The sequence below is a fragment of the Saccostrea cucullata genome, unplaced genomic scaffold (genome assembly GCF_032062105.1).
Source record: "Saccostrea cucullata isolate Sc308-1 unplaced genomic scaffold, CSIRO_AGI_Scuc_v1 ctg2705, whole genome shotgun sequence".
NCBI lineage: Eukaryota > Metazoa > Mollusca > Bivalvia > Ostreida > Ostreidae > Saccostrea > Saccostrea cuccullata.
The window spans coordinates 29,721-54,519 of NW_026921835.1; the positions used below are offsets into that span (position 1 = coordinate 29,721).

The 24,799-nt window shown below is 34.5% G+C and overlaps 1 protein-coding gene across 1 annotated transcript in view; it reads right to left on the bottom strand.

The window, feature by feature from the left end:
- Window positions 1–24,090, bottom strand: part of LOC134260802 (transient receptor potential cation channel subfamily M member-like 2) — a 36,192-nt gene extending 12,102 nt beyond the window's left edge. The window contains exons 1-6 of the mRNA XM_062743344.1: window positions 23,858–24,090; window positions 22,970–23,147; window positions 20,128–20,287; window positions 19,697–19,959; window positions 16,501–16,582; window positions 2,909–2,945 (exon numbers count right to left, since the gene is read on the bottom strand). Of these exons, the coding sequence (XP_062599328.1) occupies window positions 2,909–2,945; window positions 16,501–16,582; window positions 19,697–19,959; window positions 20,128–20,287; window positions 22,970–23,147; window positions 23,858–24,088 (951 nt within the window). The 5' untranslated portion in view covers window positions 24,089–24,090. The remainder of the gene's footprint in view (window positions 1–2,908; window positions 2,946–16,500; window positions 16,583–19,696; window positions 19,960–20,127; window positions 20,288–22,969; window positions 23,148–23,857) is intronic.
- Window positions 24,091–24,799: the final 709 nt, after the last annotated feature.

Below are 24,799 nucleotides of genomic sequence, written 5' to 3' on the forward strand. Positions count from 1 at the left end.
AGAGTGTGATCCTTCCTTTTCATAGAGGGAAATTACTATTTAAAAACATAAACAATACTACATTATCCTACTCTTTAGTGTAGTTTCCTTTTTAATGTTATCCCTTTTCGGCGCTACATTTCGACAAAACCAAGAGGACTATGGTAAATGAACAAAGAACTTAAACCAGAAGTCTCTGTCGAGACTGTAGCTCTACTGGTTTGTACTTATAACAAAGGATGAGAAAAGAAGCCATTGCCATCAGAAAACTGTAGGATGACTAGCGTTTTAAAGGAATATCAAAGAAAATTCAATTTTGAGTAACCATGGCAACATCGTTCATCGAAATTAAAATCCAATGCACTATGTATCTAAGTGTAGTCTACTTGTGTGCCAAGTAATATTGAAATCAAATCAAAACTGTTGGAGAAGTAGAGTTTTAAAGAAATGGCAAAGAAAATTCTATTTTTAGTAACCATGGCAACACCGTTCATCGAAATCAAAAACTGATGCACTATTTTATGTATCTTAGTGTAGTCTACTTGTGTGCCAAGTAATATTAAAATCAGACCAAAACTGTTGGAGGAGTAGCGTTTTAAAGGAATTTCAACGAAAATTCTATTTTTAGTAACCATGGCAACACCGTTCATCGAAATCAAAAACCGATGCACTATTTTATGTATCTTAGTGTAGTCTACTTGTGTGCCAAGTTATATTGAAATTAGAGCAAAACTGTAGGAGGAGAAGCGTTTTGAAAAATTGTTTACAGACAGACGGACAGACAGACGGACGGACGACGGACACCTTACTATCGCAATAAGCTCTTCTGGTCTCTGACCAGTAGAGCTAAAAACTACTAACCCTTTAAGAAGAAAATTTACAATTTTCAACTACATGGTATCAAGGAAAGCTTGTTTTATACAATTGTTAAAAACCTATGGTAGAATTGTATAGTAGAAACATCGTACCATTTATATGTAAATTCCCCTTAAAAACATCCACTGGAAACTTAAGATAATAATTTTAAAGTTATTTATGTTTTCACATTATATATGATATATAAAGTAGGAATATGTCGTACTGTAGTTTGAAAATGGTAATTTTTCTTACAATAATGTGACCTTAATTTGTGCGAAAAACCACGTGAACTTAAAAAGTGCGTTGAGCTGTAGTTGTGTTTAGTAGATAAGAAGATCTGTACCATCTGTACTTAAAAGAAAATCAGTATAAACCTATTTTACCAAATTATATAGATACACATTATTTCAAAATTTTTGTTTGGGATAATAATCGATTATTCACATAGAGATTAATTTCAGCATGAACGATTTCATGAAAATGTTCTCAACGCTATGAGTCTGGTCACCTGTTTAATGTTTATGGAAGAGAAGTAAAGGTATTTTAAAAAAATTTATAAAAACATGTACTGCTACAAATGTCAAAAGATATCTTAGATTATCATGATAATTAGGAAATTAACTTTAATTTCATTTAGTCATCTTTTTCATTAGGGAAAGTGATCCTTAAAATATGAAAAACAACTTTAATTCCCGGACGTTTTTAGAATTTTACTCAAGTAATTTAGTTCGGCAAAGGGAATAGGCAAATTACAGACTTTTTAAGGTGATATGTGTACTGTCAACGAATGTTCATTTGGACCATTCTTGCATGTTATTCCTTTTGTATTTTCCTTATGTTAAAACTGTAGTCATGCAATAAAAATTAATTGTTGAAAGGTTGTAATGAGACATGATGTTAAAATTGCGGCTTAATTTGTGGTAAGTGTTGGTTTCAGTTGTAAAAAATGATTTGTATTTCACACAGATAAAAATAATTTAGTTTAAATTCTAAATCCTTAGCTCTTGAATTCACAAAGCGTAATTTTTTTTTTTTTTTTTTTTTTTTTACATAACTGGTTATAATACATCAGGAATCATAAAATTAAGGGGGCGGCCTGTGGTTTTACTGTGCAAAAACTATAATAGCAAAATTTTTCATTTTTATACCATATATAACTTACATTAACTTCAGTGTACATACAAAGTTTGGAGAAAATCTACCATCCAGGTATTTTTAAGGGACCGTCTCAAAATACAGGTACATTTACTATATGATTACATAGGAAAATGCTTATTTTCAGCACTATGAAGCAAATTATACAAATACTACAATAGACTTTTAATATTGATGAGTTATACTATATTATACAATATATGTAAGAAACACAAAATACTAATGTCTTGTTACCAGAGGGGACATCTCAAAATGCCAAAAATTTACGAATTTTCCTGTTTTTATAAAGTACTACAAAATATGATGGGCTTAAAGGATTCAAATCAAAACATTACGAAAATAATTGAGATATTCTCAAATTTCTATGTTTAAAATTTCAAGAGCGTATGTTTATTAATTTTCTTTGATCAACATTTTTATTACCCCCTTCTTTGAGAGCTTCAGTTTATCATAACATCAAAAACACATCGTAACCACGTCAACTTACCTATCAATTACAAAATTAGTTTAAAAATCAATTAATTAAAATAGTAGTTACATTTTCATACGTAAAATTTAAAACAGTAAATACGCTTCATTTTACTATGATGCTCGAAAAATTGCGCAATGGAAACCATAGTCCGCCCCCCCCCCCCCTTAACTAAATGAACAACTAAAGGCAAGAAGACTTTTTTCCTTTTTCGTTATCCGTTTAATGTTTTAAACTTTTTGTTATATTTTTTTTTATCTGCCAAATAATAATTACTTATGCGCTCTATTTTCAGAAACATCAATTTAAAGGACCTCAGTATTTTTGCAAATTTGATCCCAATATGACGCAAATATAAGCACTCCATTAAATCCTTGCGACAAAGTTAAATTTGTAAATGGAGACCCATGCAAAAAATTGATGAACGGATAGATGGATAGAAAGTACCTTTTTGAAGTCCTCTGTATACAAGATTTCCATTTCTCTAAAAAAAATTGAATGAATAAAGAAAACACATGAAAAAGAAAATGTGAATGAAAAGAGCAAATATAGTAGCATAAAAGTTATCCACTTGGTTATGAAGATATATACGAGAGTATCATTTAAACAAGAAATGATGTATCATTTTGAAATATATACTTGGACGTAAGGGTCGCGTGATTAGCTTTTTAAACTTAACTGTTCGTTAAATTGATGATTTAATGATTTTAATTATTACTCTATAATCTGGGTTCTCCATGGGCTGTTTAACGTGGTGATCCCACAACAGTTAAATTTCTTTGCCTCACAGTTAAAAGATCGGCGCCATAGTTCCACCACAGATTGAATATTAGCGCCACAGTAAGATCGTCGTTGTCAGTAGGATAAATATATATATTTTGTTAATCAAATAAACCTCCAAACCTCAAAATTATATACCTTTTTCAATTTGTAATGCTAAACTAAAACTGCTAAAGTGTTATAATTTCTTTAACTACGGCCAATTGTTTGGCTTGTAAAATCAATGTAAGAGCGTTTGCCTTAGAGTCGCAAAGTAAGGAGTCAATCCTTACGTCGAGGGTTCGAATTCCCTTGTGGGACGTGGAGATCGGTCCTTCGGATGAGACCGTATAAACGGAGGTTCCGTGTCCCAGTCGGTGCTAGCACGATAAAGATCCTTCCCTGCCCAATGGTCCTGAGTGCCGAGAATAGGACTTTGCAACTCTCCATCGGCATATGAGTGAAAAATTCTCGAGAGGAACGTTTAACAATATACAATCAATCAATCGGACATTTAAAGTCTTTTTTCACTCTTCTCGATATATAATAACAAAGGTACTTTTAAATATAAATTAGTTCATTTTAATAGTTCTACAGTTAGCCTTGCATCTTACGTTTCACTTGCACAAAACATCTTACGTCTTATGTGACCTACCAGAATTTCCTCTGACCTTTAAAGGTCACTCTACGTGTATATTAACCTATTGTAAACATTTTCTTTTTTTTTTTTTAATTAAACCTGTTATAATTGATACTTTTTTCAGATTCTATAAGCAAATATCTACAATGTAGTATTTATGTAGTACGTATGTTAGTTTAAGAGTGGTTGGTTGGGAGGGGGGGGGGTTCTTTTTGACATTTAACATGTGGACATATTTTAATTTTTATTTAACATTTTTTTTTAAAAATCGAAAACAATTTGTTATTATTTACATCTAATTTGTCAATCATTTTGCTTAAAAATCAATGTTATTTGTTTATGTACCTAACATTTATTCTAGGTGATTGTATTTTTCAATTTATTTCGAGATTCCTTCGAAATGACCAAGAATATTAAATATGATGGAGAACCCTAATAATGTTTTTTTTTTTGTTTGTTGTTAACTTTCCCAGGGATACATACAGGAAAACGCCCCTTTTTAGGTCACCTGAGTTAACTCAGGTGACTTATTGCTATCCGTTTTTGTCCGTCGTCGTCCGTCGTCTGTCGTGCGTTAACATTTGAACATTTTCATCTTCTTCTCTGAAACCACTGAACCAATTTTAACCAAATTTAGCATAGAGCATCTATGGAAGAAGGGGAACAAAAATGGTGAATTTTATGGTCCTTGCCCTTCTGGGGTCTTGGGGGTGGGGCAAAAACCACTAAAATTAGTGCAATCTTTAAAAATCTTCTTCTTTACTCCTGGACATCAAGCAGTCAAACTGTTAGTATGATTGAAATCAGCATTGAGTCCTCTACTATAATTGTGAAATTCATGGCCCCAGGGTCAGGGGTTCTAGTACTATGGCGGGGCTAAATAGGTTACATAGTGAAAATGCATTATTTCTTTAAAATTCTTCTTTTCTGCTCCTGGGCATGAAATAAACTAACTAAGTGCATACACAAGACGAAAGTCCACCTTTCAGCAATCGCTTAATTGTAGCTTAATGGTGACTTAATGGTGGCTTAAAGAAGTTAATTCCTTTAAGCCACCATTTAGCTGCAACTTACAGGCGCTTAATGTCCAAACTTCATTAAGCTACCATTAAGCCACCATTAAGCTGAGCTTAATGGTGACTTAATGGTCAAACCTCATTAAACTTTTACGCATCTTATATAGAATCTTTAAACTAACTGTTAGTTATTTTAATAGCATTTAGGCAAAATCTATTCCAACCCATAATTTTGTCTCAATCATAATTTCTACGATTTTTTTGTCAACATACATAAACTTGATCACTGAGAACAAAGTTAGCTAATAGCCACAGGGGCTTGCTCGAGGTGTCTAATTTTTTTAAAAAATCAATTACAGTGATAATAAAACAAGACATCCTTTATCAGAACCGTAAATTATTTTAAAAAAATATTATTACATGCGTTTTTTTTTATTTGTAGTGTTTATGATTTTTAAAAATAAATAATTATTACACACTGGGAGCAAGTCCTTGTGAAATATCCTAAATTTTCTATACCAAAAATCATTTTTTTCTTAAAATTATCTTTATCCATGAACACAGAATATATATTACTTTTTAAAAACAAAATGGTATAATTTTTATTTCATGTGTTAAAAGAAACATTCCGATACAGAATTCACAGGAATATAACTTAAAGTCATATAATTTCATGAAAAAAAATCTCTGTCTTATTATTATTTTTTTTTTTTGGGGGGGGGGGGGGGGCTACTGGTATACAAATGTTTAGTTTTCAAAGATTTACTTTTTACCATAAAAACTTTTTAATGGCTTTTACATCATGAATAATTTTAATTAATTCGTTATCTTTTTTTAATAATGCAGCGGTAAGTATCTTTTAAAATCTAGTCTGTCTTCAATGATTGTTATTTCAAAATCGATTTTCAGATCAGCCGATCAGACTAAATATAACATCCGACCAGATGTATACATTGAGAAACGGAGTAAGATTAACAGATGATCAGTGTACAGTAAACCGACTGGTCAGATAATAGACCTTAATTAGGTGTCCCCCCGTCCCCGGTTAAGTAACAGGAAACTATACACACACAACGTACACTGACAGATTTTGATGATCAATTATTTTTACAAAATTTAAATTTAAGGCAAGCATATAACAAATTAAAAATTATGATTCATCGTAAAAAGTCAATTATTTTGATACCCATAATGAAACAAAAAGAATTGAAACTGAATATGATATTCTAAAAAAAGTTTTTGTAAACGTAATTAACCAGGTATATCTTACGCGAGGATTGTCACTAAATTGTTGTCACAGAAACCGTTAATATCCGCAGTATATCAAAAAAATATAGTAGAATCTGTTTTTTCTTCTTTCTTTTTCGATGATAGATTTTTGTGTTTTATCTATAATTAATTGATTTTTCAATCATGATTTAATGCTTACATGTATAAAGAGGGTGTTGCAGAAACTCGCGATTATTCCCTATATATCGAGAAGGACATTTAAATACCCTCGTTATGTCTAAATATAGATACAGCTACGTAGAGGACTATGTTTACGGCGGGTTTTTCCTGCTTGATACAGCAAACACTTTGTTCATTTTGCACGAAAAAGGCCGGAACAACAAAAAGCACAATGGCTAAAGCAGCATTTTGAAAGATTTACTGTAGACATCGTACGAAAATATTTTTCATGAAATAAAGCTGCGTCCAATAATCACACTGTCGGTGCTACATTCAAAACATTTCATTTGTTTCAAATCAGACCTTTGCTACTACTAGGAGACCACAATTATTCAAAGTTTCAATAACCACAGTATGTAAAAAATAAATCATTTAAATACAGTAACTTTATTTTCCAAGACAAAACTAAATAATCCATTAGTTTTAAGTCACAGCATAACATTCAAGGAAAACTATTTAATCCTGCATTTCTGATATATATTGTTATCACTCAATTAAATTCTTTTAATTAACATTCTCTCTCTCCCCCCTCTTTCAAAATATATATAATTTCATTGCACTACCATTACATATAAAAAAAAAAATGGCAAAAATTATCCATTCCAGGATTCGAACTCATTCTCTGGTAAAAGTATTATTTGGATGCCCACCAGCATATCCACTAGACTATTTCGGACACAATGATTTACCGTTTTGCATTTCGTTTAAAGAATAATTTTTATTCAATTTTTGCGTTTTGCAAAAATGTGCCTCTTTGAAACAAAAATCGGAAATGGCAGTTTTGAAAAAAATTCCTGCCTCTTTGTGTATATATCAAAATTATTCTGTTTCAAGGAGGCACTTTTTCAGAACGATGGGGATTCCCTATATAAAAAACGGAAAATCTGATATATTTTGCCGTGAGACTAATTTTCACATCATTTAATGGCATTTAATGGCTAATTGGAGGTCAATACACACCTTCCAAATATTGTTTCTCATTGTACTTTATATATTGTTGCATTTGAAAAAAATTATATGAGTTTCTGCAATATAATTTTTTTTCTTTTAATCTGCTACACATGTAGGGAAAAATAACAAAAAACTGCAACACCCTCTTTTCGAATAACAGAGCGAAGAACTCATTCACATTACATCAATCTAAAAGCCAAAATCAATGGTTTAGAAATATTAATGTGATATAAGCCTTTCAAAAAGATCCACAAATAAAATTGTTTATATTTGATTAATAAATCAATTCAAGATTTTTGGAAACGTTCAACAAAATTCTAATAAATACTTTTATAAGTCCAAACAAATTTTGTTAAAAAAAAAAAAAGGTTAAATATTTAATATTTTCATCATTAATCAAGAGCGGCGATGGCCTAGTGGATAAGCCGTATGCCTTTTAATCCTAAGGTCATGGGTTCGCGCTCCGACTGTGGCGATTTTTTTTTTTTTTTTTTTTTAATTTTGAATTTCGTTCTTTTTCATTATTTTTACCAAATCAAGATATGTGCGAACTTTATATTTATAATATTGATAACAAATCACTATAAAAGTAATTTTTCACCCATATAAACAATGTTATCGACTGCGTAATGGTGGCTTAATGGTGGCTTAATGGTGGCTTAATGGTAGCTTAATGGTAGCTTAATGGAGTTTGGACATTAAGCACCTGTAAGTCCTCCTTAATGGTAGCTTAATGGTGACTTAATGGTGGTCTAAAAGCTACCATTAAGGACCTGTAAGCCACCATTAAGCTACCATTAAGCTACATTTAAGCACCCATTAAGGACTTTGAGATGGCTTAATGGTAAATGTTACTTAAAGGTGCTTAATGGTGACTTAAAGACAACCATTAATCCACCATTAAGGACCTATAAGCCACCATTACACCGGACTTAAAGGGTGTGTTTCATCTTGTGATATAGTTGAGTTGAAAATGACTGCCTCTTCCAAAATTGTGAATTTCATGGCCCCAGGGCAAGAGGTTTTTTTTTTTTTTGCTAGGGCGGGGCTATATAGATAATATAGTGAAGATGCAAAAATTCTTTGAAATTCTTCTCTGTTCGTGGGGATTAATTAAACTAATTAAGTGCATAGGTATGTTGAATAAGACTGCCTCTTCCAAAATTGGGAATTTCATGGCCCCAGGGTCAGGGGCTCTGGTGCTAGGGCGGAGCTATATAGATTATATAGTAAAATGATTTATTTCTTTGAAAATCTTCTTCTTTGCTCCTGAGCATTAAATAAACTAACCAAGTACGTAGTTATGTTGAATAAGGCTGCCTCTTCCAAATTTGTGAATTTCATGACCCCTGGGTTAGGGGTTCTGGTGTTAGGGTAGGGCTTTATTGATTATATAGTGAAAATGCATAAATTCTTTAGAAATCTTTTTTCTACACCTGGGTATTTAACCAATGAACTATGTACATAGTTATAAGATGGAAGGATGCCTCTTTGAGATTTGTGAATTTCAGAGCCCCTGGGTCAGGGCTTCTTGTGTTAGGATGGGGCTCTAATGTTTATTTAGTGAAAACGCATGAATTCTTTCAAAATGTTTTCCTTTTTTCTTGGGTATTATGCCAATGATCTTAGTATATATTTATGACGAAGAAAGCTGCTTTTTCCAAAAATGGTTATTTTACTGGCCCCTTGGACAGAGGTGTTTTGAGGGGGGGGGGGGGGGTACATAGTTTGAAAATTATTCAATACTTTGAAATCTTCACTTTGGTACTAATCAACAACATTATGGAATAAAATTTAAATGCGCCTCTTTCAAAATTGTGTCAGAATTCCATGGCCTCTGGTTTAAAACATGAATCAAATTTAATTTGTTGGAAAGTTGTTGCATGATACTCAGGTGACCTATAAGGCCCATGGGCCTCTTGTTTCTTGTTGTGAGCTATGAATTTTGACCCATACTCGACTCATTCTCGACACTCTGGGCCTTTGAGTAATAGAGAATATTTTTTTTTGTGCCAGCACCTACTGCGACACTCGACCACGATTTATACAGTCCAATTCCAAGGACCATTCTTCATGACCCACAGTGGGATTCAAACCTACGACGTAAGGATAGACTTCTTATATACTCTGCGACTCTAGATTATTTCAATATATGCGTGAACGTGTCGACCATTTATGGCGACATAATGGTTTTCAGTAAATGTACAACTAAGCCTTTTTTTTTACTTCTTACTTAGATATTGTCAGAATGAAGGAGAAACATACAGGGTACTGTGCTACAATATCTCTGAGAAGTGGACAGGTGTGAATCAGATGTGGATACTTAAAAATTCCATGGAAAATTCCAAAGAAAAATAATCTGATCATAAAAACAAGTACTCTGAAGTTGACGAAAGGGAATCCTTGAGTTTATAATGATTGGTCGACGCGCTAAGTGGTTAATCGTTGATTCTAATTGTAAGCTATGTAAAGAAGTATCGAACGCGCGTTCGCTATCTGGGACTGCTACTGATTTTAGGGTTCGCTCTCTGGGTCCGCTTCAGGTTCGCTCTAGGTTCAGCCCTATAGCGGACCCCCAAACGAACCCAAAGCGGACCGAGAGCGCAAACCCAGGGTCCACTCCGGGTTCGCTTACTATTTGGTGTGTCCAGTTGGTACCATATGTCCGCGCAATTTAAATTTTTATGACAGTTAATCGTCTATTAGCGGCATGCTATATTTCACATGAAAGAAGATTCATGAATTTCTTTTCAAGACTTCAATAGGTTTGATTTCTTTTATATAGGATAAAACAAAAAGTTATGTAACATTCATTGCATTCTGTTTGGAACTGTTTTACCGCTGGGAATTCCATCTCGACATTTATAAATAATGATTCAATGAAGCCACATTAATATTTGCGATAGAATACTCATTATGTTCATATCGAAAATTAAGCTGCATATATCGGTAAATATGCACAAAACCAAGTATGTATGTTAATTTTTAGAATTGAATTCTTTTATGGTGGTCCTGGAGGTACTGGGCACGAATTGCCTTGCTACCTCCAATTACATGGTATACATCACAGCACCCGTCGTGACGTATACCTATCTCCTTCGTGTTACAAGCTGTAGAGAACGGACGTGTCTCTGTTAGCTCCGTCGTTGTTGTATTTCATATATGTAATAACTGCGGGCACTAATAATCATCAATTTTATCATAGTGTGTTTTCTATTCCGCCATCACAGTAGATAATATAGAGAAACGCTATATTGACGCTGCGACCCAGGGTTTTTTGTCTGGACAGCGGGGTGCCGACCTAGCACGTGTTAGCTAATGCCGTCGCCATCTTAGATTTTTTGTACCTTTTCATTATGTAAAATATTTTTATAAGGTTAAAGTCTCTTTTGTATTTTGTTTATTGTTTTATACTTACAGCAGATTAGCCGCGAGGTAATTTATCTTGTGGTTTGTGTGTGTATAATGGACCGTGAGATTAGCTCGTTTGGTCTGGGCAGGGGAACTTTGAGACCCGAGGGGGACTGGTACGCTCGCGGAGGGGGAGTAGACCGGAGTGGTCTGATAGGTACCCCGTTAGAGTGCAGTCCAGGGAAAGTCCCGCCTGTCAAGAGTGTCAAATTCAAGAGTGTCAAATTTGCCCCGAGTGTTGCTAGTACGCCGATACCCCAGGGGGGAGTGCCCCGGATAATGTTACTCAGTATGGGGAGGGGGACATGTCACTCACTCAGGGAGCTATTTCAGAGGGTCCAGGTGACACACCCGGATGGTCCACATTTTATTCCCTCCTCCAGGAACGACAGCATATACTTGGGGGAGCGGTTGACCGTATCCAAGGGGAAATGGGTCAGTTCCGAGGGGATATTGGTCAGATTCAGGGTAATATTTCCCAAGTTCAGCCCCTTGGTAAAGTAAACAGAAGGGTGGATACCCTAGGTCAAGATATGGGGGCCCTGAAGGGGGATATTGATGCCCTGGGGACCAGTGTGTCTGCGCAGCTGGGGTCTATGGGATCCAACATTGGGTCTATGGAGACAACTATGGGGGGCCAATTAAGTAATATTACGCAGATGTTGGCTGGCATGATAAAGGCTAATTAGCCCTAGTCACCCCCATCCACGCAGGATATTAAAGTCAGTCAGCCAGTAGTGACAAGTAGCCAGGGGAGTCCTTGGGTCCCTAGCACACTACCCGCACATCAGATGCCTGCAGTGACCCCAGTTGTGACCGCACCTGGCGGAGAGTTTATGTCTGTTTCGGTGGGGGGACACAGTGTAAACATGTCTGAAGATAATTCCTTATCATCGTTTGGCAATGACAGATTAGCCTAGGGGGGGGGGGGGATTACCAAGTGCTTCCCAGCACGGACCCAACGGTCGCGGGTCATGTTGAATGGTACACCCGAGTGGGTACTTCCGCGACCGTGCCCTTAGCGTCCGCGCATCCTAGTGTTGCTAACTGGAGGGGTCAGGGGCGCTGGCCACTTTGGTGGGTTGGTTGGGCAGTCAGCTACATTAGGGGGTAGTCCGTCGCTCGTTCCTAGTCATGGGGGTGTTACTTCTCTTTTCCCATTCAATTTACTCATCTGCCTGGTGCCATACAGGGTCATTCGCTAATGACCACCACGAACAAGAGTCAATTGCCATGTTTACTTCCTGCTGGAATCCGTAGCTGTGTGAGTAAGAATATTCCGGCTGAGGTCAAAGGGTTGAGATATAACGGGGATGTTGAATGGGGTCCGTTCTATGCCAAGTTCTCCACTATCGCCGAATATCATTAGTGGAGCGATCCTGACTCTCTGTTTGCCCTAAGTCTTAAGCTAGAGGGGGCAGCTCTTAAGTACTTTGGTATCCTCAGACGACGAGGCGCGCTGTTAAGTTTCCGAGAAGTCGTTCGCCGGATAGAGGAGAGATTCGGTAAAACTTCCCTTAAAGCCGCCTCACAGCTGGAATTTAATTCTATCTGCCAGCGAGCGGACGAAGCTATAGAGCAATGGGGGACCGAGTAATGGTCACTGCCCAGAAAGCGTTTGGTAGTGGAACTTCGCCAGAAGTTTTCCAAGAGATGTAATGAGGCGAGGCGGGGCAGCAGTTAATGAATAATCCCCCGGGGACTATAGAAGAAGCGATTAAGCGAGTCAAAACTTGTCAACTAAGTCGCAGAGCTTTAGCCTGCCGGCCGAGAGCGGTAAGATCCCTATGTAGAGAGCGTCAAAATGACCGGAGTCAGTCGCCCAATCCGGGCCATTATCGTGCCAGATGAGATTCTGGGTCTCAAGATCTTTGAGTCGCACGCAGGGGGCGCCCAAAGTCAAGGGACCGATTTTGCGTCGCACGTAGAGACGGACCTGATCCGAGGGACCTTTGGGTCGTATGGAGTTTCCCTCTGAGACTGTCGATAAGTTATGACAAAAGGTTTGACGTGCCAGCATGGACCGTTCCGAGTCGCCGAATCGGGGCTCGTATAGAACATACTATTCCAGCGACTCGGAGAACAGCACTCGAGGATCTAGTCCCGAGCGAGGGTCCTCGAGGGATCCGTCATCAATTAGGGGACCTATGTTTCGAATTCCTAGAGCCAGGGCACTTGCGTCGCGACTGCCGGGTCCGCCAGCGTAGGCGTAGATCGGGGATCCCTAAGCCTTGTCTTAAGTTGACCAGTAACAAAACTAAAGACAAACATAGTCCGTAAGACCGTGAGACCAAAGTCAAGTTCTATGAACCGAATGTAAACGCGACCCATGTAATTCCGTCTGTTGATCCGGTAGTCAAACCATCGCTTCAGGGGCGGCCACGTATTCCGATAAGAGTAGGAGGCCAACAAGTGAGAGCAACAATTGACACAGCAGCCGACATAACGATAATATCGAGCGAAGTTTACAAGTCCTTGAGGCGGCAGCCCGAAGTTGTAGGCGATACTAATGTACGGCTAGTTGGTGAGGGAGCTGGTATGACCGCTCAGTACCTCGGTAGTCTTAACTTACGCATCGGGGATTATGATTTCGAACACCCGATCTATGTTGGTCCTCTGGAAGATGAGATGCTCTTGGGAAACGATTTCCTACGAAAGCATGGTGTAGAAATTTCATGTGAAGCCGGTACTTTAAGGGTCAAGGGCAATGACACTGCATTTGCTCCGAGTTTTGATGAGTCAGTACAAGTACTCGATGCGGTGTCAGGTGAGGGTGAGGTGGACAGATACGTACGGGACCTCGAAAAGAATGTTCTAGGCGGGCACGACATTGCCCGCAAGAAACTAAAAGTCGCGCAGAAGGCAATGAAAAGGTCGCATAACATTCAGGTCCGTAGCAGCAAGTTCAAGGTCGGAGATTTGGTATACTGGCGCTGCAATGAGGGAAAAAAGGTAAGGTCAGTTTGGAGGGGTCCTGGGGTCATAATTGAAGCCAAGTCAGACACAATATTTGTAGTCAAATCTCGGCGCGAGGTCAAGGTTGTGCACCATGACAAGCTTAAGAAGTGCGAGGCCAGGCAACTCCCTAAATGGTTAGTCAACTACCAGAATAAGTTGCCTGGACAGTCAGTAGACCGAGATGGGGATAGTTCTCTTATACATGACGTGGTGGCACCGCTAGGGACCGCGGAATCGGGAATAAGTCCTGAGAGCCCGGGGGGTGGGGGTCACTCGAAAGATAGCCCCAAGCCAGCAGAATCAGCAGGTACGTATATGGGAACTCGTAAACGGGTTAGGGAAAGACTAGATCAGTCCATACAGCCCATGTCGCCCAAACGACCTAGAGCCACTAAGGGAGCTAAAACCAGAAAATATTGTGTTTGTTTGCAGTCTAATCAAAAGGGGATGATGTTGCAGTGCGACAACTGCCAGGACTGGTTCCAACCTGGGTGTGCGGGGATTAGTGAGGATTATGCTAAGACAGTGCCTCAGTATATCTGCCCTAAGTGCAGTCCCGTCGATCTTGGTAAATTTTGAACGTGATAAAGCCTAATTTATATTAAGACTACACATACTGTTAATACATGTAAATAAAATTGAAGATGAAAAACTTTTAATTGAATATTTAGGCCTATTTCAATGCTGTGTCTTTTATCGTTGGAATGATGTCACAGTAAGTAAATATATTTAAAACATACCTACACATTTCTTCGACATCTTATATTTTTTTAGCATTCAATGAATTATGATACCTGTCTCAGTTGATGTTATGGTATTAAAATTAATATATATTCAAATATTTTTACCTATCTTCAAATATCTGTACCTATCTTTAAATGAATTGAAGATAGGTACATTTTAATTAAAGATGGGTACAATTGTATTAAAGATATGTACAATTGAATTAAAGATATGTATGAATAATTATACCTATCTCTAAATAATTATACCTAGGTAGAAATGAATTATACCTATCTTTAATGGAATTACAAAGATAGGTTCATTTGCTTTATACCTGTCTGTTATTCATTTGAAGGTAGGTATAATTAATTTTAAGATAGGTAAAATTGATTTGAATATACAGCTGTACTACGCAGCACTGTTAAGGCCTACTATGAGAAATCAACGGAAAATAGCCGCGGAAATATGGGGGATTTTTTTTTAATTGAATTTATTTTAATTTAGATGTTTTATTATCACAGAACTTGAATACCTATGGAAATAGCATAGGATATCCCACTCTGTACTGTATGAAGTGTAGTCCCATAGATGGATAGTCACGTGATGAATGCATAGTTCGTGTACCGAATGTAGGTCATTAACAAATTTCAATATTGCAAGGGCATACCCAAGGTGAAATTTAAAATTCAAGCTATTTATTGTTTCTGCATACTTTGTAGTTTCTGAAAAGTGCTGTTGCTTTGAATAGAATTTGCGTTTTAATAGTTAAATTTTCTAGTAAACAGGCCAATGTCGAAATATGTGTGACTTATACCAAATATTTTGTGTACTTATAAAATCACGCCCTAGATTTAATGAAAGCAGCAGCACTTTTCAAGTTAAGGAAAATATTCTTTATCTATATTCAAAAAACGGTTCAGATCTATGTAGTGTATGCCCTTGCGAAAGTATGATTTTATGAGACATCTCTATGTAAAATATACGTAACCTGTACATAAAAACACGACATAATTATTAAAATACATTTTCTTGGTAGTAATTATCGCACCAAACAAAGGATATACATTTGTATTAATCGACTATTTAAAACCTGTAAAAAATATTCCGTTTAATAATAAAATGCATTTTTCATTGTTTTAAAAAAAATTCCTCAATCTGCCTCTCACAGCACATGAAATACGTCATTTTCACCAATATGACGTCATGTTTACAAGTTCATCGCGATCAGTGCTTTGCTTATAACCAACTACATGGGATTTAAATAGCAACTATTTTTAATACATTGATAAGTTATATTGTTGTTTAGTATGCTTATACAGTTAGAAGTTGCAAATTATTTCGTTTCAGGTATTATGAGAAATACATGAAAGTCATATTTTTGTGTGACGTCAAAGTAAACTTTTCCCGTATAAAACTAGGCCCCGTCCCCTTTTTCAAGCCTTAACATTGCTGCGTAGCTTCAATCAAGACATATTCACAAAGGATTTGAAGATAGGTGATATTCAATTATACCTAGGTTCAATTCGTTTCATATTGTTCTTAAATAATGAACACTTCCCTGGAGACAATATTGAGTATGGAAGGAAACGCAAAGAACCTACAGATCTAGTGGGACGACAACAATCATGAAGGGAGAAAAAAAGGTTAATTCAAAATGTGCGAAAAACATCATATACTTATATAAAAATACACATGTATTTCATGTAGGTACTGTATATCTTGTTATTGCAGCCAGATGAAGATTCCGATAAACTTTCGGGCCAGCTGTGATGTATCGGAAATGACGTATGATAAAGGGAGAAGTTGTTTTTGCCAATATCTAAGTAATTAAAGAAAGATTCAATTCAATTGTACCTATCTTACCTATCTTCAATTAATTGCATTTGTACCTATCTTCAAATCGATTGTACCTATCTTCAAATGAATTAAAGATTTGAAGAATTGTACAAATATTTGAATATATGTTAATTTGGCGTTCCATAATTTTTTTAGGCTTTGTACGTATACATCAATTCCTTTAATTGATTAGGTCACGTTGAGGTCGGATCATACTTTGGTCGAATAAAGAAAGTGAATTGAAATTTTGCAAGTTCTTTGTCTTTTGTCATCAATTTGTATAAATAATATCTTACCCTTTTGTCATTAGTGCTGCTCGGTTTTCATTTTCTATTGTTCCTGACATTTTTAAGTCGTACCTGCTGTTGTATAGGAAAACTGTAAAATAGAACATAATTAAACAAGGCAACTGACATCTTACTTCAAATACTAGCAATGCTTTTTTATGCCGACCCGTTTGATAATAAAGGAGTCAGGTGTAACAGATTGGAAGAAAATACCCTAGTGCTGATATTGCATATATAACCCTTGGGTTTCTCGTTTAATGATGATGTTTATTTTTCATTACACTCTAATGTATTTAGACTGAATTAACGCATTATTTTACATTTTCTCCTATGATGTAATGTAATAGTATTCTATTTAAACAGTTGAGTTTTTATTTCTTCTATGAACACAATTTATTAGAGGTATGATTAAGGACATTATAAAATATGTAGTTAGTAGCAAGCTTCATTCTTATTTTGCTCCTAATTTTTGTTGTCTTAATTCTTCAATGATCGATAAACTTGATAAAGATGTCTGATGAAAACATTTTGTTTTGTTTTGAACATATTTTATTGGTAAATAAAAGGATAAGAAAAAAGTTGTTACAACTTACTTGTTCTTCTCCTTAAAAAACATAATTGTCATGCAAAATAATAACAAAAACGTATAAAAATAAAAGTCAATAATACATCTAGCTAAATCTTCAAGATTCATTTATGAATTGATGAACAGCGGCAAAAATGCAGATGTTTAATTCAAATGAAAGATTTTCGTTGTCCAAAAGCAGTAGGTGTACATCTATGATGTCTAAATCAAGTCGAAAAAGATGATCGAAAAGATTACTTCGAGCATTAAGATATTTTTTACAAACAAAAAAGAAATGATAGGCATCCTCTCGTTTACCACAAGAGAAAAAAAGTTATCAATGATATTGCGTTTGAAAAAGTCTTGGTTCAATACACAGCTGTGCCTTAATTTCGTACGAATAATATTAGTAATTCATTTACCAAATAAAAAGTAAAGGGCGCTTTTAGATTATTATCACTTATATTCTTTCGAAAAGAATTTACTGAGTTGGTTCTCTTGTATATCTTGTATCTGTTAATAAATTCCATTTAACAGCACCAGGAATAAATTATTTGTTAAAAAGTTCTAATTTGCCTCTTGGGATAGTTAATTAATCTTTATTTTGTTTATTTTATCATGATGTGCGTTCGCGTTTTTTTTTTTGGACTATGTATCGTATAATTATATACCGATACATCATCACAATTATTAATTTTGAACATTGTAATCATTTTTGCTTGGTAACGACGGTTTTTCAAGGGTACACATCCTGTTTAAAAATGTTGTGATTCTCTTGAAGCCTACAGTCAATGACGTTATGAGTTACCTTAATGCAAAGAGTGAGTCTACAGTCAATGACGTCATGGGTTATCTTAGTGCAAAGAGTGAGTCTTCAGTCAAGGAGTCTACAGTCAATAAAGTCACCTTAGCTCACATAGCAACAGTTGAAGAATGATACTATTAATATATACTATCAAGGTCACCTGAAACAGTGTAAAGTATTGCTAAATTTAGAATTAGCAAAATATTGTACCAAACATGGTTTAAAAACGCGGGTTTTTCGTAGGACCACTCCTTCAATATGAAGGCAAAATTCAGTATAAAAGGTGCAAAATTCGAAACATTTCTTCACTTTTTTTTTTTGCATCAGAGAAAGAATCATTCATCAACTCTATACAGTAAGTAAACTGTCATTATCCTTTAACAAAGTTTTAAGATTCTCAATCTTTATAGCACAGATACCTTTATCTCAACACCAACATGTGTCCAGTGACTTAATTGTGGCCTAACGCATGCGTCAAAATTTAATTCGAATAAGCTTCGCTAAGCGTTCACACGCAATCGCAACTTCTCGGGCCTTTCCGACTAGCGGAAAAACTACCTTGAATGTACTAAGAAGACGCCATTACAACTCCCCCTTTTCACGATCTTTGAAATAAATGCATAGAGACCTTTCATCTGTGGAATATGGAGTTAAACTTTATTCAATGTAATGATATTACCTAAAATATACCATAGATGGAACTTCTATCTCCGTCTATCCTATATTTGACTAAACAGGAAGATGTATAAATTTTTAACATTCGGTGATGTTAAATACATTTGAGGTTGTTTTTGCCGACCTCTGACGGAAAGACCCGAGAATATGCGATTGCGTTCACACGAAGTTAAGGCGAAGTAATTTAATGGGCAGTGAATTAATTCGAACTAAACAAATTCGCATTAAATCCTCCGTATGAACGCCAACTGTAGCTAATTCGCAGTTACTTACGTTTAATTTTAATTAAACTCTTTGTGTGGACTGGGCATTAGTCATTCTCCTTGAACATTTTGAAGTATTTAAACACGCCCCTTTTTTATTGAGACTTAGATGTGCATGGATTAGCTTGAGTTTTTAAGAAATAAGTGTTAATCATTTTAAATGCAGCCCCCGAAATAATTTATTTTTTACATATTATATGATAATATTAGAAATTGTTATTTTGGCATCTTTTACCACCTCCCAATGTAGAAAAGATTGTTTCATAATGTAAGAATTATTTAACTATTAGAGACTATCACAGTATTACAATCTTTTGTTAATGTTATAAACCTGTTGCGACCTATAAAATATCTAGTCCTATTTTTGTGTTTTGATATGCCCCCCTTTCACTGAAATAAGACTAACTCAAATTCTATTTCATTAAAAAAAACAGGAATGAAAATTTCATGATATATGTAAAAAGAATTCATCATCCCGTTTATTTTTTTTTAAATTGTCAATTCATTTGTTTTTTGGGCAGTTGAAGTATGTAATCGTGTATGAAAACACACAAAATGGTAAATATCTTGAAAGTGTTCTCATTTGATTACAATAAAGGCAAGGTTACAAAATTTTATTTAAAATTTTCGTAGCATAATACATGCAAATATTAATTTTCTTTCAGTTTTCGTAATTTCCAACTACGTGTAGATTGGACCTCGTTACGGATGTATTTATATTTATATATTTTCTTTAGAGAAATCCTTTATTTTTTTACGTGAAAAAAATGGACTGTATCTCCTGTGAAGATATTTTTACTTAAAGCTTCTTTACCTTGCAAAATGATATAATATCATTCAAGACCGTGTAAAAGTAAAAAAAAAATAAAATGCTGTGAGTAATCATTGATAACAAACCTTGAACAAATAGAGGGTGCTCTTCTTTCTTATTCCCAGATTTTTGTCCAGTTCCAACACATGGTGATTTAAAGCATTTGAGCATGCCATTATGGACCAATAATTTTTTAATCCATGCTAATGCATAGACTGAACAGACCACAAGGGATAGCAAGCACATATGGACAGGGAATATGGATTTCACGCCAAACTCATCCAAAAAATTTGTTTGAAGTTGTGACCAATACAATGTAGATTTTGTATGAACCTTAGAAAAGGTATTACTGAAACAAAAAAATTACCTTACACCTCAAATATTTATAGAAGAGAAAAAAAATTGAAATCCATGTTACTTTAACAAATCATTTAAATATCTAATTAATTTTCGAAATGAAGTAACATCAGATATCTAGTTATTGTGAGCCTCTGATAACATATTTTAAATAAAATACCTGTACATGGCAATCAACAAATTTAGAAGCAGAATGACAGTAATCAACACATAAACAGCTTTCAGGTAGGGGGCCAAAAATATTCCAAGTGCAGATGGACAACGTTCCATATTTCCACTGGTGTATATGCTGTGATTAAATGTGCATTCGGGTTCTCTCACTGGAAAATGAATGAAACGTAAGACGTTATTAAATAGTCTGGAATTTAGGTGCTCCCTGATTGGTCTGGATGCTTTTTCTGAGATGTACCTCAGAATGAATTCACCTCATATGAGGTTTATTCCTTCTTGACCAACCATAAATTTGCTTACAGATTTTTTGTCCAATCCGATTGCATGTTTCAAAGCATGTGCAGGTGTGAATGTAAACATGTCAGACGCCCGTATCAAGCAGAATAAACACTTTTGAATGAAAATGGTTGAGTATTTATTGTTGGATTATATTGTTTTGATAATATTGTTTTCCATGTTAATTACTAGTTGTTAAGGCAGGATTCTTCTCTAGTTTTTGACTAAATGAAATATTCAAAGTATATTTGCTTATATGTCTTTTATATGCATATGTAAGAGATTTAAAAGATCATTTTTTTCTTTCCTCGTCACAATTGTGCAACCTTATGTAGAAATGGTTAACTGCGTTTGAAAGCTAGCAGTGGCTATATTTTTGGCGAAATGGTGGCGTATGAAAATATCTTCTTTTCTGCGTCGCAAAAATATTTTAGAATTATGAATAAAGTTATAATTTTTACGCAATCAAAGATTGAAGAAATTTTCAAATGTAAATTAAATAGTTATAAGGGACAGTCACTATAGTTTCAAAATATATCAAATAAATAAGATTTTTTAAACTAACTAGAACTGTGTTGGCTTATAAATGCTTCAAATTCAGGTACAGATTTGAGCCAAAAATTCCAAAAAAAAATTGTAATTTCTCTCTTACTAAACAATCAAATATTTTTTTGTTTTTGTGTCATTTTGTATCTTTTTGCGACAGCTTTACTTTGTGTGAAAATGAGGAAAACTTAAATATATATAGCATATTAAAATAAATAAAATGTCCCAAAAATTTTAGAAAAGAAGATAAAATTCGGATTAGCTTATATCCATTTTTGTTAAATTATTTATGTCAATTTCGTAAATTCATCTTATAGTTTTAACATGGTAGTATCTTTTTGTGCAAAAAGAAAAAAATTCATTCTTTTGAAATACAATGATTGCATGATTGGAAACAGTAATTATTTATTCTTAATGTGAGTGTAAAATGTAATGACCTTGGCCTGACCTTGCCTCTAATATTGAACGGTGAAATTTAATCTTACTGATACCATCACTAAGTGATATTGCCCTCTTGATTCTGTGAAAATTTCATTAATTTTTAAACACAAGAAATGTGAGAAGAATCCTACCTTAAGCTGTTGAAGTACATGTATACCAATATGTAAAAAGTGTTGTTGCATTTTGCATAATATCATGAGTGTTTATAATTCATGGACACAAGATTGAAAGTGTCATTAGTGTTGTAAAATTCCCTATCATTTATTGAAACGGTTATTGACTTTTGAACTCGGTCTACTCGTGACTATACGGACCCGGTCAGGTATTGGTTAACCTCGGTTTTTGGCATCAGTAAATCAATACATTAACCTGACCAGGTCGGTATATTCACGAGTAGACCTCATCAAAACTCATTAATTGTATATTATTTACCCTTCTATCTTTCTAAACACTATGAAAAATGTTGAATTTTTCGATTTCATATTTTAAAAATACTTTTAATATATTTTCAATTTCATTTCACTTTTAATTATAAAAAAAATTATAGAAAACTAAATATGTCAAAACATTTATTCATCATTCATAGCATTTTCTGAAAATAAAATTTTACTGTTTAATATTATATGCAGTAGCGTAGAATAGATCAAACACCTTTTCACGTCAAAATTTATATGAAATTCCTATATTACAGATATTCAGAGACACCAAATGAAGGGATATAATGTTGAAATGAAATAGATTTTCCCGGAATTCCCTACAAAAAAGGATGATTTCCCGAAAATCTCATTTATTAATTGGTTTAAATACAATTTGTTTTTTTTATAGAAAGTGAAGAAAATTTTGAGCACGGTGATTTTAAAATTTATATTTAAATAACCCGAGGAAGGGGGGAGGGTAAATACACACTATATGTATCTTTACATTTGCCAGGTTATAAATGTATAATGTTATTTGGTCTGTGATCAAGTTCAATTTAGTAATTTTACAAAGTTCAATATATTGTAGAGTTGCACACTCTGTTTACTTATAAAAAAATAACAAAATTGTCAGTAATTGATAAAAGCTATCGCAGTAAAAATATTTGTACATGTAATTACTATTATTAGTAACATTAAAAATAAATAGATTTTGTTATGAAAAATTATTTATATACTGCTACTGCATGTGTTTGAGCTCTATTTGTTCACATGTGTACTAAATGGTTGACGGAGGACGTTTTGCAAATTAGAGATGAGAATCCTTTCTCTTATCGCTTCTTTTTTTCATTTATTTGATTTTGAATGTCTATCATTAGTTTATCATCGTTTTTTTTTTTCGACTGGTAGTCGATTAGTCGACTATTTAGTGATGTCCCTTCAGAAAACTAAAGGGTATTACTGCTATTCTATGACGTATTTTATTAAATGGTAACATTTAGAAACAAAAATCAAAACCTTGTGATTTGTACATATTTCCCAATAAATAACGGGAGTCAAATTAATCCCGAGGCATGTTTGAAGGATCTAATAGAAAGGATGAAGTTTATATGTTTGGATATACACAGGAAAAAATGCCAAAAAATTGCATACATTTATCGCGATCCAAATTAAGTTCCCCGAAGAGCATCCAATATCCGTTTCTTGCAATTCTTTCCAATTCATCAAAAGTGAAATCAGATTTCTCGGCATAGAGTATAGAATAGTATGATACGTCGAAGCACATCAAAATCACAAACATGATTGTCATAAAGGCAGATGTGTCTAGAAACTAAAAAAAAAACAGTTGATGAGAACAATCTTAGTCGGACAATGTGTTTTTCCCGCTTAAGGGAATCTGCAGACCATGCACTGGTCTAGAGGATCGAGTTCAGGATTTGGATGAGAGGGACGCTTTAAGAGGGTTGGAGGAGGTCATATGAAGTTATGGGATAAACATTCTTATATAAGTAAAAAATGTCTTTCGGGGAATTGCTTGGAAATGGATTTACACCAAAACAGAATGTATGGATTTTCGATCTTGACCATTGATTTTTGCCCAAAAATGAATACATTAGGGAGTTGTGCAATAAAAATTTATTGCATAAGCAAAACACGTCTGAAGATATCGAATGTGCTATTTATGTATTTTTGATACAGCTGTGAGACCTTTGACTTTTTGAGTTCCGAATGATAGTCCTTTCCTCTTTGACAGGCCAAATGGTGTTCTCAGGAAGAATTTCCTTTCAAAAGTTCAAAGGTCTCTCGAAATATCGATCGGGAACGATGTTTTAATATACTGAAAGAAAAACAGACGGACTGATGGAATGACGGATTGACGGACGGACCCAAATAAAGATGCACCACTGAAAGTGGAAGACAAAAACACGTCTTTATGTATTTAAAATATAAGCGTGAAAATTGAATATTGTGATTTTCTTTCCTTAAATGTTTATTGTTTTTATTACTGTTAATAAGAGAAAACGAATCATTCATACATACCATTTTCTGGATCATAACAAGTTTAGGACCAAGCAATTCCGAAACACAAAACATGTGAAGTATCCTTACGCAAAACAAGATGTACGTGGCAACCAATAAAACCTTAGAAGCGTTCAAATAATCATCGGTTTCCCCAAGTTTGACAATCATACCACACAGATATAAAACTATGCACAACCAATCCAGAACATTCCATTTGTCAGTGAGGTATTGAATCAATTTCTTTCTCATCTTTGCCACAATCACCTAAAATGTAAAGTGAGAGGGTATGATTTGAACAAACTTGAATGTTAACAAACTAAGGATAATTGTATATTTCTTTGACTGCATGTGTCTGTATTTCCTTTTACATTTGATCTTAGAAGATTTCTGTACCGCGCTTAATTTTTTATGGTCTCCGTATTTCTGAACAAAATTCTAACAAAGTTGCACAACATGAATCTGAAATAAAGCGGAAAAAATATACACATCAATTGAATTATTTTCACTCTCATAAAAGGTCCATGAAGAGATAGAAGGTTGGAGTTACATATTTTAAATATCTGATTTTGTGACTGCTCCGGGTACCCCTACTATTGACGCATTTATATACCATTCTACATAAGATTTTTAATATTTGTAAAATATTTTTTGCTTTTATTAATTCTTTGTGTATGTCAAACGTATCTGCCAATTTTTACCGAAAAACGTTCATAAGAAAGCAAAATATACACAATGTCTAAATAATTTTCGAACAGCCCTCGTACAAACTTGGATTTGTGGTTCCAACCTATCCTCAAGGGGGCATGATTTGAACTAACTTGAATCTACACTACCTTCGGATGCTTCTATATAATATGACCAATCATGACTTTGCTTTTCTTAAGAATAATATTTTTAAAAAATGCTTTCCTCTATATTTCTATTTAAAACTTTGTTTGTATATATATATATATTAGGGAT